This window comes from Zingiber officinale, chromosome 9B (genome assembly GCF_018446385.1).
Source record: "Zingiber officinale cultivar Zhangliang chromosome 9B, Zo_v1.1, whole genome shotgun sequence".
NCBI lineage: Eukaryota > Viridiplantae > Streptophyta > Magnoliopsida > Zingiberales > Zingiberaceae > Zingiber > Zingiber officinale.
Genome location: NC_056003.1, coordinates 46464024 through 46478465, shown reverse-complemented (window position 1 = coordinate 46478465; position 14442 = coordinate 46464024). Strand labels below are relative to the sequence as shown.

General features: G+C 34.7%; 1 protein-coding gene across 6 annotated transcripts in view; it reads right to left on the bottom strand.

Annotated features, from left to right (window-relative positions):
• LOC122025621 overlaps positions 1-14206 on the bottom strand; it is a 133976-nt gene extending 119770 nt beyond the window's left edge. For 3 of the 6 annotated variants that reach the window (XR_006123781.1, XR_006123782.1, XM_042584457.1), the window contains exons 1-4: positions 13760-14205; positions 13412-13659; positions 12602-12709; positions 12405-12513 (exon numbers count right to left, since the gene is read on the bottom strand). Coding sequence is in view for 2 of the 6 variants with exons in the window: in XM_042584457.1 (XP_042440391.1) it covers positions 12405-12513; positions 12602-12665 (173 nt within the window). In the remaining 4 variants the exon portion in view is untranslated. Of the gene's footprint in view, positions 1-12404; positions 12514-12601; positions 12710-13411; positions 13660-13759 lie in introns of all 6 variants that reach the window. The other 3 variants (XR_006123779.1, XR_006123780.1, XM_042584456.1) reach the window with 2 other exon arrangements.
• Positions 14207-14442: the final 236 nt, after the last annotated feature.

Below are 14442 nucleotides of genomic sequence, written 5' to 3'. Positions count from 1 at the left end.
ATGTATCTCCACTATGAAAAAAAATTCACATTCTTACTAAGTGTCATTGCATTCTTGCTACATCCACACTTGCATGACTTAAACATTAGATTAGTAGATATTTAAGGTTCCAGACCCATCATGGATCATATAGTAAAAGCGAGATCTTTGAATTCGGTTACATCTTCTTATTAGTGCCATAAGAATTATTTTAATCATTTCCAATGTGTATATTAATATTTTAATTAGCAAAATACAAACACTTGCTATTTATAATTGTATCAAATTTTGTGTAAGAAATTGTCGATAAAGGTGCACCGTTTATGCACCCCCTCTAGATCATGAGTCTACTGGTTAATATTAGACTAAAAGATGATATCGCTCAGACGACCCCGTATCACCGACCCCACGGCAAGATACAAGCAGTAAATCAAGGGGGTATTTTATCTTAGCGCAACAGCCTCCTTGGATAGGGAAGTCTGACACCCAACGAAGCATTTTGCACCCACTTGAAATTGAAAACAAGACCTATTAGAACAAACACTCGTGCAAGTATCAATTATGCCAACCCATGGGACATCTACTAGTTAATATCATATAAACATTTAACAGAGATTTTGTTTATTAGAAGAGGATTAGAGATCTACTTCTGATTGCATTTTTATACACTGTTAGCATTTGAGAGTCTATAAAATACTATGAAATAGAAAAAATAATTATACTACGATGAGTAGATGGACCAAAAAAATTTTAAAAAGGAATATATAGATGATGGAAAAGCAACATATGCATTAGTGTGTATTCCAGAATAAGAGTTGCACACGGTGCAAGAATGTCAAGGTATCATAGAACAAGTTCATCAAGCTACATGTGAGCACATCTGATTCAAAACTAGCCAAAGCAAGATCTCTTATAAACACAACTCAATATATTCAAGATGAAAGGTAAACACCATAGCTTGAATGCACTCAAGATTCAAGCAAAATTATCAATGGGCTAATGTCTATAGGTGAGGAAATCCCAATCAGGATCTACTACGAAGTGCTTTCAAGATTCTCTACATAAATCCACTGTGGACATTAATAGTGGATGTTTATCCAATGTTCAAAAATTATGTTCTCAACTATGGAACTTCATGAGGCCAAACAAATTAAGACCGAGTTATAATGAGGAAATAACATTTATGGTCAAGGGTGACACCATCATCATCCTCTTCATCAAACACTAATGAAGATAAAGCAAAACAAATTTTCAAGTGCAACAAAGAAAAGTCACTCGAAGAATGAATACCCAAAAATAAAAAATAAGGAAAATAAAAACACAATAAGGCACTTAAAGCTACATAGAATGATTCGTACACATCAAATGAGGAACCAATCCAAAAAATAGTTACACATTGAGCCCTTGTAGCAATCACAAAAAGGAGAGGCAAGAGTTTCAAGTGAAGAAGAAAACATTTCAAAAAAATTTATCTTATGGCCAATTGGTTGAATTAGTAAATGAGAGTCCATGGCAATTAGCAAAATCAAATAATAAAAAAAAATTATATGAATGAGGTGAACAATCTTAAGGCTCAACTTAGTGTACCTCTATCACCTTTATTGGATTAAAGAAATAGAAATAGAAAATTTAAAATGTAAACTTAATAAAACAGTCATTCATATAAAAAAAGATTTTTGGTGCATAAATTAAGGGGGAGACCTAGGTTTAAGAGAAATGCTTTAAGAGGAACTTGTTAAAGGTATTTGACTAATCCATAGTTTGGGGAGAAATGTTTCCTTGAGGGGGAGAGGAATTTCCCTAAAATAAGAAAAAGAATAAAGAGATTATTAGAACAAGGGAGAGGGATCCACCTTGATGAAAGGGAAGGCTATAAAACCTTCATATAATATTTGGCTTGAATGTTACTTTTTGAATCAAAAAAATTACAAAGAACTTTTTTTAATGCATGCTAAAGGGGGAGAATGAAGGTATTAAGTTAGAAATCTTCATTTAAATTTTGGTATAGGATATGAAAAGTTAGACTCGGGGTTAAGCCTAACTTAGATATTGTGAACTATCAAATAAAAAGAGATTGTTAGTACAATCAAACCCCTAATCAAGGTTGATCAATCTAGTCAAGGTTAACCATAGTGCATTTAGATGTTTAAGCAATATGTTTGAATAATATATTTGATTTTTGGAGATGGGTGTCAAATAGGATACTTGAAAGTGGAAGAAGTCCAAATGTGTCAAGGTTATCTGAACATTTGGCTTTGGTTAAAGAGCGGGTGTTGGTAGAAGCTAAAAGTTTAAGTGGGTCAGGTTGATCAGAGGTATTGAGAAGTCCAATCGGTGTTGGCAATGGAAAGTCCAAAGAGGTCGTGGAGGACATGCATGTGGAAGTCTAGGAAAGTTAAAAGTGGCCTAGGCAGGTCTTGGAGTCCTAGAGGAGTGAACTCAAAGTAAGTAAAAGTCCTAGCGACAAGGTTCGTCAAGGAAAAGAGCTGATAGGCAAAGGTCAATCAAATGTTGGGCAATGAGTGAAGTTCCAAGGACAAGGACTCTCTAGGCATGTGAAGTCCTAGTATGTTTCGGTCAATTTGATATTAGGCAAAGTTTAAGTGTTGATAAGTCACGATCGATGTGCACAAGGAAAATGGAAAGTCCCAAAGACAAATTCTCTTGGCATGGTAGTGACTCAATGTTGGTATGGCTGAAGTTAGAATGGCAGTCAACTAGAGTAGAAGTTGCAATCGCCTAGTGAATCAAAACCACAAAGCTGTGATTTAGACGGATTCAGGACTCTAAAATTGACTCTGGCTAAAATGCTAATGAACCGAAAGTTTTGTAGACTTGGTCAGTCAACTAGTGCACTTCAATCAACTGATGACACAGTGAAGCAAATGATTAGATGATGGTTTTATCTAGTCCAATCAACAAATGAACTAGACAACTAAAGAACTGATCCAATTTACACAAAATAGGTTACATGTCATAAAGGAGTTGATTGATGAAAAGATAGAAATCCATTGATATGAAGCACTTGACTAATGGCTCACATATAGAAGGACTATATAAGTTGATCTCATGATCATTTCAAAATAATGTGATCGGCTACAAGGAGAGTGTTATCGCATTTTAGGGTCGTCATGAGCAACCTACAACGATTGAAAGTAATCATTTCAATTTCATTTGTAATTTCAATTCTTTTATTTTTATTATTTGGTTGTATTCTTACATATGTGTGTCTCTTGTATATACTCTAAAAGAAGAGAACTGTAAGATATTTATCTGCCTATAGAAAGTGTCCAAAGAAAGAGAAAATATAGTGGTGTTACCAAGAGTGATCCATTGACGGATCATATGTCGTAGAGTAGAAATAAAGAGTTTTGAATTGTTTACTTATGTTTGTTATTTTATTAATTTTTGTTGTGTATTGATCATAGGCAAACAAAATCCACGCGTTATTCACACTCCCTCTAACCGTGACATCAATCCTAACACTTGGCATGTGCAGAAGTCCCAAAGGAGTGAAAATCCAACAAATGTTAGAAGAAGTCCAAGATCCTAAGCAAATGAAGAAGTCTTGTGCAAATGTGGAAAAATCCAATAGGCATTAGCAAAAGTTCAAGACGTTCTTGGCAAATGATAAAGTCTCAAGGAATGAAATCATAATAGATGTGGAAAAATCCAACATGCATTGACAAAGGACCGATAAGTCCTTGGCAAACGATGAAGTCCTGAAGGAGTAAAAAGCTCGAAGGTAGGACTCGAAAGCAAGTCAAGCTTAGGAAGCTTGCTACTATACAAGGCTAGAGGCTTGTCAAAAAGAACTTAAGGAAGGAGCATTATCGGCATGAGGACATGTGAGATGAATAATGACAAAAAGTCATTTTGAGTATTTTAAAAAGATTTTTCTACTTAAGTGTCTACCAGAGATTAAGTGTTGTAGGTCGAAGTCAACAAAAAAATAAAAAAACTCAAAGTCAAGCAGATTCAATAGAACATAGGGTTTCTCAATTGACTAGATAGTTGAGTCAATTTAGTGGTTGACTGTAGCTTTTTGCTTAGAAACAAAAGTATTCTCTCTAGACTGAGTCAACAAAATGAGAGCTCAGTGCCTAAGTCAATTGTCCAATTGATAATTTTCGTCTCTTTGTAATTTGAATCAGCCGGAATGATCGTAAGCATGGTTTAAAATTTTGACCCGTGTCGAGGTTTCGATCTCAGACCGGAACGATACGATTTTGGTATCGTATCGTGCCGTGTCAATACAGTTTCGATATTTTTTTTTTATTTATATATAGTAATTATTAGATAAATATGTTTATTGTGTATAATTTAAAAATAAATTGTATATTGATTTTATATAAGTTGTTTGAACAACTTAATATGCTTAGAAAAAATAATTAAATATAATTTTCTTTAAAGATGTATTAATTACTCAAATTAAAATTGATATATCATAATTATATAAATTAATTGTTTATTCATTTAATTAATTATTAGTTTAAATCTTATATATTTAAAATAGTAAAAAAATCAAAATATCAATTAAATAGTAAAAAAATATAAAAAAATATAAAAAATATATGAGAATATAAATATAATTTATTAGAATTTTAAAAAAAATTAAAATTTTTAAATAAATTTGAAACGGTAAAAAAGAATTTTTATAATATCAATTAATAATTTTTTATTTTTTATTTTTTAAAATTTTAAATATATTTTTATATATTTTATAGGGATAATTTAATTAGGGTTTATAAAAGTCTATTCAAAATATCACACTCTAGTTGGGAATTGTTTAATTAATTAATTCTTTTTTTCTTTTTGCAACAGTGATCCCACGAGTCGCAAGTCCTACTACCGCTGCTTACGCGACACCTCCGTTGGTGGCGGAGGCATCGCGAGACGCTTTCGAGGGCAACGGAGGTGTTGCGCGGCGCTTCGTGGCGCCACTAGAAGTGTCCCGCGACGCTTCCAGCGGCACAAAGGTGTCAATCGTTTGCAGATGACAAAGGCGAAATTTGTCCGCTTGCTGTGTTAGTTTCGCTTCCTCACCGTAAATTCCGACGATTTTAGGCAGCACGGCTCGGCAGTTCAAACCCTGATTGTAAGACATTGTTTTTACAAGATAAGGTTCGTGTCTATGAGATTTGGGTCGGATGAGGTGTTTTAAGTCCATTATAATTGTGAACATTGAAATTTCCTTAGGATTATCCAAGTGATTCAACTAATGGTTAATCAAATTGATTGGAGACATAGTCATGTAAAGAGATAGTCAAGAAGTTATGGTTGACTTAACTAAAGACATTAAAAGAAATGACCAAAGACTTATCTAGTTAAGTGAGTTGACTAGTTGATTGGTAGAGATCAAGTCGACTGGATGCACTTTGAGTTGACTTGATAAGAAAAAATCATTCCAGATAGAGTTCTAAAATCAATGTTTCAATTGACTTGATAAGGAACGTTGAGTCGACTAAAGTTCCACACACTATCACTATAAATAGAGAAGCAAAGCCAGTTGGAACAACAACATATTCTCAACCTACATTCACAGCCTACTTTAATTGTTTATCTCATTGTGTTCTATGTTCTAAAGTGCTTCAAACGACCTCAACAAAAAAAAGTTTCTATAGAAAGGTTCATTGAATTTACTTTCTGGCATCAACCCTACATTTCTTACATCCATGGACATAGATATTAGAAAGGACAGGTAGAAACAAAGCAATTATTCCCAACATTAATGGAAATGGACGATCAAACAGTTATATGGAAGGAATCCATGGAAGAACAAGATGAGGGAGACTAAGAGATATTACAATTGGCAAAAACCAACATGCCCTCTTTGACTGTAAGAAAGGCTTGCACAACTTGAGAAAGAATTTATAGTGCATTCGATTGAAAGCAGCGGACTTCGCTAGATCGGTGAATTTCATTACGAATTCTATGACTTCCGCTAGAGGGAGGAGGATCAACGACAATAAATGATAGATATGCTTTGTAATTAGAATTTACAATAGCAACCCCCAACCAATGATTAGTATTGAGGAGTACTAGAGTATCATCATGCTAAGAACTATTTCCTTTGCATGTTTGATTTAGTTGACTTATTGATTTATTTGGTTATGTATGGCTTTATTGTATTATCTATTGCACTTTCATTTGTTATTCTTATGCTTGATACAAGCATTTATATAGTTGTTGCAAAGATTATAAGTGGTCTTTTAATTTAATTAAGATTTTATATCTTATAAGTTATCCTTTCTTTTGTAGATACATGTGATTAGTTACTTGTTGGAAATCATAAGTATTATGTATGTGATATTGGAATTAAGTTAGATAATAGCACCAAAATTTCAAACTATTTTCAAATTTGCATCAATTTTCAAAAATATAAAGATTTTATATTCAAAAATATTTTTCTCTATTAGATCTTACAATAATACATATCTCTAGAAAAAAAATCATAAATTTTCAATGTACATAGATTTTTCAACAAATTTTTGCTTTTGAGCATTACAAGTTACAGTAGTCTACTGAAGTAGGAACCCAACTGATATTGTGTTCACTCAACTGAACAACCAATCCATGTCTACGTCAGGACATAGTGTATATGTTGTTTCATCAATATATTGTTAACTCTATTAGTTGGTGCAGCAAAGAGAAACTTCTTATGCATTTGTTTATATATGATCAAAATGAAAGTTATTATAATGAAGAATCTCTCTTAACAAGAAGAAGCATCTAAGAAGGAAGAGCGGCATTGTCTTATTTAAGGGGAAGCTTGCATTAAGGGGAGAATATGTTTCTCTGATTTTTCATTTACTTACATGTTTTGGTCTATATGCTGATTTCATATATTTCTAATCAAATTTGCATGAAATTTTTTATTTCAAACTACTATTGTGGATTAGATTATAAGAAAATAACTATGCAAATTAAAATTATTAAAGTAGCTAAGGGATTATTTGAATTAACGCTGCAGCTATTACAAGAGATACAATACTTCCACCTCAATAGTAGGATTCTTATTAGGATGATTATCTAGAGGTGTAAAGGCCTCAATTCATACCTTAAGGGGGCGTTTGGTTCTTTCCTAGGAATAGGAATCGGAATGGGAATCATTGTATTGTGGAATGGGAATGGGTATGAGCATGGATATCACTCTTAAAAGCAATGTTTGGTTAGTTGTATATCTTCTATCGAAATAAATCAAAGTTTCCTTTTTTACCCTTAAAGGAAAATAAGAGAAAAAATTAGATGTGAGAGAAAGATGAATGTGAGAGAAAAATATGATGAAAGAGAATGATGAGAGAGAAAGTATTATGAGAGAGAAAGTGTGATAAGAAAGAATGAAGAGAGAGAAAGTGTGATGAGAGAAAATGAAAAAAGAGAGTGTGATTGGAGAGAAAATATGATGTGAGAGAAAATATGATGTGAGAGAAAGTATGATAGGAGAGGATGAAGAGAGAGAAAATATAGTGAGAAAAAAAATGAGGAGAGAGTGTGTCATGAGAGAGATTGAGGAGAGAGAAAGTATGATGAGAGAGAAAGTATGATGAGAGAGAAAGTGTGTTGAGGAAAAAAGGAGTAAGTGTGGCAAAAGACGAAACCCTCGCCCTCAGGGCCCCCGCCGCACCCTGCCCAGGGTCATCACGAGGGAGGTAAATCACGGTAGCTCGGTGGCAAGTACGCAGTGGGCCGAGACTTTTTGCACAGGGATAGGGAATAAATCCCCGTTGCCCTGCGGACTCGAACCCATGTTCTCAAAAAAAAAAAAAAGAAAGGAGTAAGTGTGATAAGAGAGATTGAGGAGAGAGAAAGTATGATGAGAGAGACAGTGTGTTGAGGAAAAAAAGGAGGAAGTGTGATAAGAGAGATTGAGGAGAGAGAAAGTATGATGAGAGAGAAAGTGTGATGAGAAAAAAAAAGTGTAATGGGAGAGATTGAGGAGAGAGAAAGCATGATGAGAGAGAAAGTGTGATGAGGAAAAAAAAGGAAGAGAATGCGATGGAAGAGATTGAGGAGAGAGAAAGTATGATGAGAGAGAAAGTGTAATGACAAAAAAAGAGGAAAGAAAGTGTGATAGGAGAGATTAAGGAGAGAGAAAGTGTGTGATAAAATGATAAGAGAAACTATGATGAGAGAGAAAATATAATGAGAGAGAATAAGGAGAGATAAGTGATATGAAAGAAAAAATAAATAAATATATTTTGATATTTGATATTAATGGAGAAAATTTTAGTTTTAAGTCAAGGGTATTTTTGGAATAAGGGAATATTTTGATTGATAAAAATAGGGTAATGACTCATTGAAGGGGGGTACATGGGAATGAGTTATTACCCAATTTCAAGGATTCATTCCCTTATTTGTATTCCTATTCCTATAATCCAAACATTAACAATGGGAATCAATGATTCTCATTCTCATTCCCCACTCCTATTACCCTAAACCAAACGCCCCCTAAGTTTAACTTGCAGTTAAGAGTGAACAAATTAGGGTGCATTTAAGCAAGTATTTTTTTTTTTTAATTTATTTTTCTATCACCCATCGATATTTCTTACTTACCTCGACCTTTTAGGTTCACCTAAAAAAGAGAAATTGATTGCATTAGAAGAAGTTGAATGACTAAGTATTTGTCATGCACTACAAAACTGAAAGGCAAAGAAATTAGGAAACAAGCATACAAGAATATCACTATCTAAAGAATTGTCATTGGTTGATGAATGGATAACAGTTTAGTGTAACAAAATAACTAGATAAAAAAAGATTGGCTTAGAGTACTTGATGATGATGTCCGAGAGACACGTAATGGTCACAAGGATAAAGAAAATAAGTCATTACAGATTTCGATGACTTAGGATTAAAGTGTTAAGACAATGAATTAAGATAAAACAAGAGGAAACAAAAATAGTGATGATAAAGATGATAAATTCCTTGATAAACCTATATATAATTCAAGAGTTCTTATTATTTTGATACTTGATGAAACTTTATAGATTGGACTTATTTAGATGCTAAGTTTAGTGTCACAGAATGATTTTGAAACTAAGGGGGCGCTCGGTAAGGGGGTTTAGGGATTAGGAATGGAAATGAACCATATCCGATTCCCATTTATGCTGCTTGGAAAGGGTCAATAGGAATCAAAATAAAGTAATGATTCCTGCAATTTAATCGCAAAACTCATTACCCTCCTCAATCGAACCCATCATTTTTTGACAGAAAAATCCTTCTCAACCCATTATCCTCGACTGCTTCTTGCTTCTGCCCTAAAATCGTTCCCTCTTCGACTGCTTCTTCCCTAAAATCATTCGCCTCCTTCGAATGCTTCTGCCCAAAATCGTTACCTCACTTTCTTCAAGAATCATTCGCCTCTTCGACTCAATCGGTGCCACATTTTTTCAACTGCTCACTTCTGCCAAAAATCCTTCGTCTCTATCAGACAGTTGTCTCTCAAGGATGATCGTTGAAGATCTGCAACATAGTAGAAATCCTCGCAATCGGTGGCATATTTGACAAGTTGTTTGTGAATTCTTATACTTGTTCATGTGAGTTCTCTTTTTTAGAATGGTTTATATCTAAAGATGAAGTTTGTTGATTAGTTTTCCTGTGTTAAGACAGTGTGTGTTGGATCCCCAGTTTTTTTATTTTTTTTGGCATTCTAAGGGCTGCTGGTCTTTTTTCTTCTTTTGTGTGTATGTGTGTTGTGAGTTACGGTGGCTGGTGGTGTGTTGGATATTTGCTATTTATGTGTTTTGTGTTTTTCCCTCTACTGCCTGCTGCGTGATTTTGATTCTTATGTGATGTAGATAAGATGGCACAACCTCCTTTTAACAAATAGAAGACGTAGATTAATGTGCACTTTGTGGAATATGTATGGAATGCTCGTGGTTTGTTTGGTTCTCATACTTTATCAAATCGCAATTCTTGCCTCTCATCAAAGTAAGATTCGTCAATTAAAAAGGAAGGCAAACGGATTGCGTGTGTGAAATGGATGTTTAGCCATGCAAAAGAGAGTGATGAAATATGTGTTAGTGAACTTCGAATGGATAGGAGAACATTTATGATATTATGTGATATAGTACGAGACTTTGGGAGTTTAAAAGCCACAAAAAATGCAACCATTGAGGAAATTATGGCCTCATTTATCTACATGTTGGCACACCATAAAAAAAAGTAGAACAATAAGCCTTCTTTTTGGACGAAGTCCTAAACAGTTAGTTGTCAATTCAATCTCTGTCTTCGAGCAATTATACAACTGCACCACATATTGCTAAAGAAACCTGAGCTAGTACGCGATGACCGCAAAGAAAATAGGTGGAAATCATTAAGGTAACATTTTTTTAATCACCTCTGGTTCATCTTTTAAAATATTTTTCATTCAACTCTATGAATATTACAGGGTTGTTTAAGTGCTTTAGACGGTACTTTTATCCCAATAACACCCCCTAAAGAAGAAAAATAACATTATCCCACAAAAAAGGGGGGGTTGCTACAAATGTGTTGGAGTGTGCTCCCCAAATATGCAATTTATATATGTGTTACTTGGTTGGGAAGGTTCTACTCATGATGGTCGGGTTCTTCATGATGTCAACAGTAGACCATCTAGCAAGTCACCCAAGGTAAATAGTAATTGTTTTATACTTTCAAGTTTAATGTTTTTTTTTTAATTTTACGGAATACTTGCATTTACTTTATTTTCCTTGATATAAGTTGTTATTATTTGGTAGATGCTGGATATTGCACTGTGCCGCAACTGGACGCATGCGATGACGATCTGACTTCATGCGCGGGTGCTATGTTGGTCGCGTGCCGATGCTGGTCCCCTATCGAAACAGTAAAATCCGTGAGTTTCGGGCGAAACGGCTCGGTATGTTAAACCATGATGGAGTAGATGGTTTTATGCAAAATGTTAGCTCACACCTTGAGTCTATGTCAACTTGGGTTCAGGATAAATCTTCTAAAATGCTACAAGTTCTTGAGATGTTGGATAAGCACGGGTTTGTTGGGAAGAACAAGTACAAGGTTGCTCAAGCAATTTGTGAAGATGCTGTGAAAATTGAGTTATTGTCCAGTTTGGATCCATCTGAAGTAGAAGATTTTGTGCTCAGTTGCTTGTAATTATAGATTTTGAATATGCTGGTTTTGAAAATTCTGGAAACATTTCATCAACTTATCTTGTTTAGTAATCGGGTTTTGAATGACTGCCTAGCTACCCTTCAATTAATTGATTGTTTTATGTACTTTTAGGATGGTGGTGTATCTTTTGTTTAGGATAAGGCATTCAACAGAATTATAGTCTGTTGAAGATTTGGTTTGTTAACTAATGTTGTGTTCAAACAATGGTTAATTACTGACAATGGTTTATTTTGGAGATATGTGCTGTGTTCACTAGTACTGTGATATATGGATAATATGCCCTCGAAATATAGCTACCATGCTTGAGATATATGGCTTAATAGAAGTTTTTTTTAAACAATTACGACTTGCTTACCTTTTTTAAAAAATAAAAAATAAAAAAACAAACAATAAGATATGTTTATTTTTTTATTTTTGATTAAAAACTACAATATGTATGTAATTGTCCGCGAGTTTTTTTTGTAGGTCCATTATTTGTACTGTGTTGATCATATTCCGGTGATTGTTACAGCTTTTCTTGTATTGTTTAATGGTAAGGGTAAAATTGGAAATTTGATTGATTCTCATTGCATACTTTCATTTGTACCAAGCAACATCAATCACATTAACACTCATTCCAATATTTATACCAAGCACCAACAATTCAATTACTGATTCCCATTGTGATTAACCTCTCAATCAAACCCATTACCATTCCGATTGAGTAATCTATACCAAGCACCCCTTAATTGTTTTTAATAGTCATGTGTGCTATAATATTTTTTAAGAAAACAAGTGTTCTTAAGATGTGTTGTTTTGATATTAGTTATGTAAATAACTTTAATAGGATAAAAAATATTAAAATTGCTAGACAAAAAATTTAATGAAAATTAATACATAAAAAATATAGTTGACATTTAAAAAAAAATGGTCTTACAATCCAATGTTCTAATTATATTACCCATTACCATTCCAAGATAGGATCTCGAATTAAATAAAAAAATAAATGCATTCACATTCTTGTCTTGAATACAATTAATAAAATATCTAAATTAATGGAAAATTTAAGATAACTCTTAAAATAAAATCTCCTTTAAGTAGTTCCCTTTTGTATTGAGAATAAAGAATTTCCTTGTGTTTTCTACCATGGTTGAGTAATGGCATATAATGCACAAAAAGAACACAGGTAAGGAAAATCGTTGTTCATATAGTTAGAAAAATATAAAGAAGAGAAAATAAACGGCACTATGAAATGTTAACTTCGAGCAAAAATTAGCTATGCCACAAGGAAATACTTTACTAAGATTGAGGACTGTCACCTTTCTCGAAATTCATGTATATTTTGCAGTGCCAAAGGAGAAAGGTTCCTCACTAAATTATCAAACAAGTCTGGCGGAAGTTCAATTATGTCCTCTGTTAATTCATGTCCTGAGACATAGAAGCGTCCAATAAGCAATTTTATCACGTTCAACCAAAAAGATAATAAGGTTAAAGAACTAATACTTTCAGCACTGACCATGTATTATAGCAGTTGTAATCTTCCCCACACACAAATTGAACAAGCATGGAACCGTAGACATGAAACTATCACTGACAATACATCCAGCTGGACTAGAGAACCAATCTGAAAGAATAACAGAAGGAAGCATTACCGTGAATGAAGAGACCGAAAAATTTCCGGAGAAAAGCAAGAACAAGAACGAAATCGTCAAATTAATTAAAAGACGATACAAGTGGTACCCGATAAGCAAAACTAATCGGAGAGAATAGAGGGGAAGTATCTTTCAACTCAGTATCACAGATCTGTAGACGGGTGCTGCTGGGAGTGAGAGGAACAGAAGAGAGGGAAGGAAAATGAGGAAATCGGCGATGGCCCGTCGGCCACGGATGGAAGAGGGGAACGAGGCAAAGAAGAATGAGAGGGTTTTCCCATCATCTTCATAATACAACTAAATCCAGCAATCATTCAATCATTTCATCCCCATGATCAATAGCTAACCACCAGATCTAATCATTAACCAAATTCAGTAATCCAATTAGATTTAACTCTCACCATTTACATTAACTATCATACATTTATCCCTTAACCAATTAGACATTGGTAGATTCCAAATCCAAAAATAATCTCCCTGTTAATCTGATATCCCTTACCCAAATCAACCAATCACCATCAACCCCTAATTAATGAAAACAATGCAGATAGAATGAATTCAATTCTATAAAAACAATTTCAATCCTAAACACATCTCCTCATCATCAACTAGATAACAATCTAACACAAAAATGACTTCAAATCTGTATCTATCTGATACCAAACAGATCTCACCTTATTTCCAATCAGCAGTCTGTTCAATGAAGAAATTGAATGCTACCATGAAGAAAGAACTCTCCACCTCAGATCTGATGAGAAGATGGTATCCCAGTGGATTTTTCCTCCTCCCTAAACTGAAGAGAGGATAGATCTCCGGCTAGCAGTTCAGGTGTGCATGGAGTTGTGCCTGTCTCCCTCGCTGCATGGTAGTAAATAAAGAAGCGGCTCTGAAAGATGCCAGCTCAAGGTAGTTCGTCGGTAGTCTGCCGAAGAAGGAATGGGTGTCGGCGTCGATCGGGGGAGAAAGACAAACGACGACAATGAGATTGGGGAAGAGAAATAGGGATAAACGACACCTCATACCTTCTTTTGGTCGGAGATGGACTGGCGGCAATGGCCCTATGCTTACAGATCGAAGCAGGCAATGAGAGAGAGCAGCGGCATTAGCTCTCGCGTCAACTGTGGCCTGTAACGATGACGAGCTGCCTCACACAGAGAAGGGGAGACGTCTACTCCCACGACGACAGTGGCCTGTGGTGTCGCCGTACCGGCGTCACGCTGAGAAGGGGCCGCAATGGTGTCAAACGACGGTGGCAGTCCGCGTAGAGCGTCTGCAGGTCGCGCAAGGCGTCAGCGTCTCACTATCTGAGCGACTTGGTGCTTAGTCGGTGGGTGGCGTAGCGTCGACCAGTGGTGCCGAGCAGATACGCAAGAGGGAGGTTGAGGGAGCGGTGGCAAGATGCAGGGCACAGGAGGTTGAGAAGAATCGTGAGAAGAATAAGGGAATCGGGTGGAAATAATGCTTAGGGTTTTAAATTATAATCAATTCCCAAACTTCCAAAAATCCTAATAAATATATCCCTTTACATATAGTGTACGAAATCTGTTTAACTCCTAAAAATTTTCTAAAATTCTAGAAAATCTAATAAAATTATTTTTCCAATAACAACCCTCCAAAAAATAAAAAAAATATATAAAAAACTTGATTTTTTCCTAAAGGAAATTAGATGATAAAAGAAATATCATAAGAAATAAAGCTCACTTAG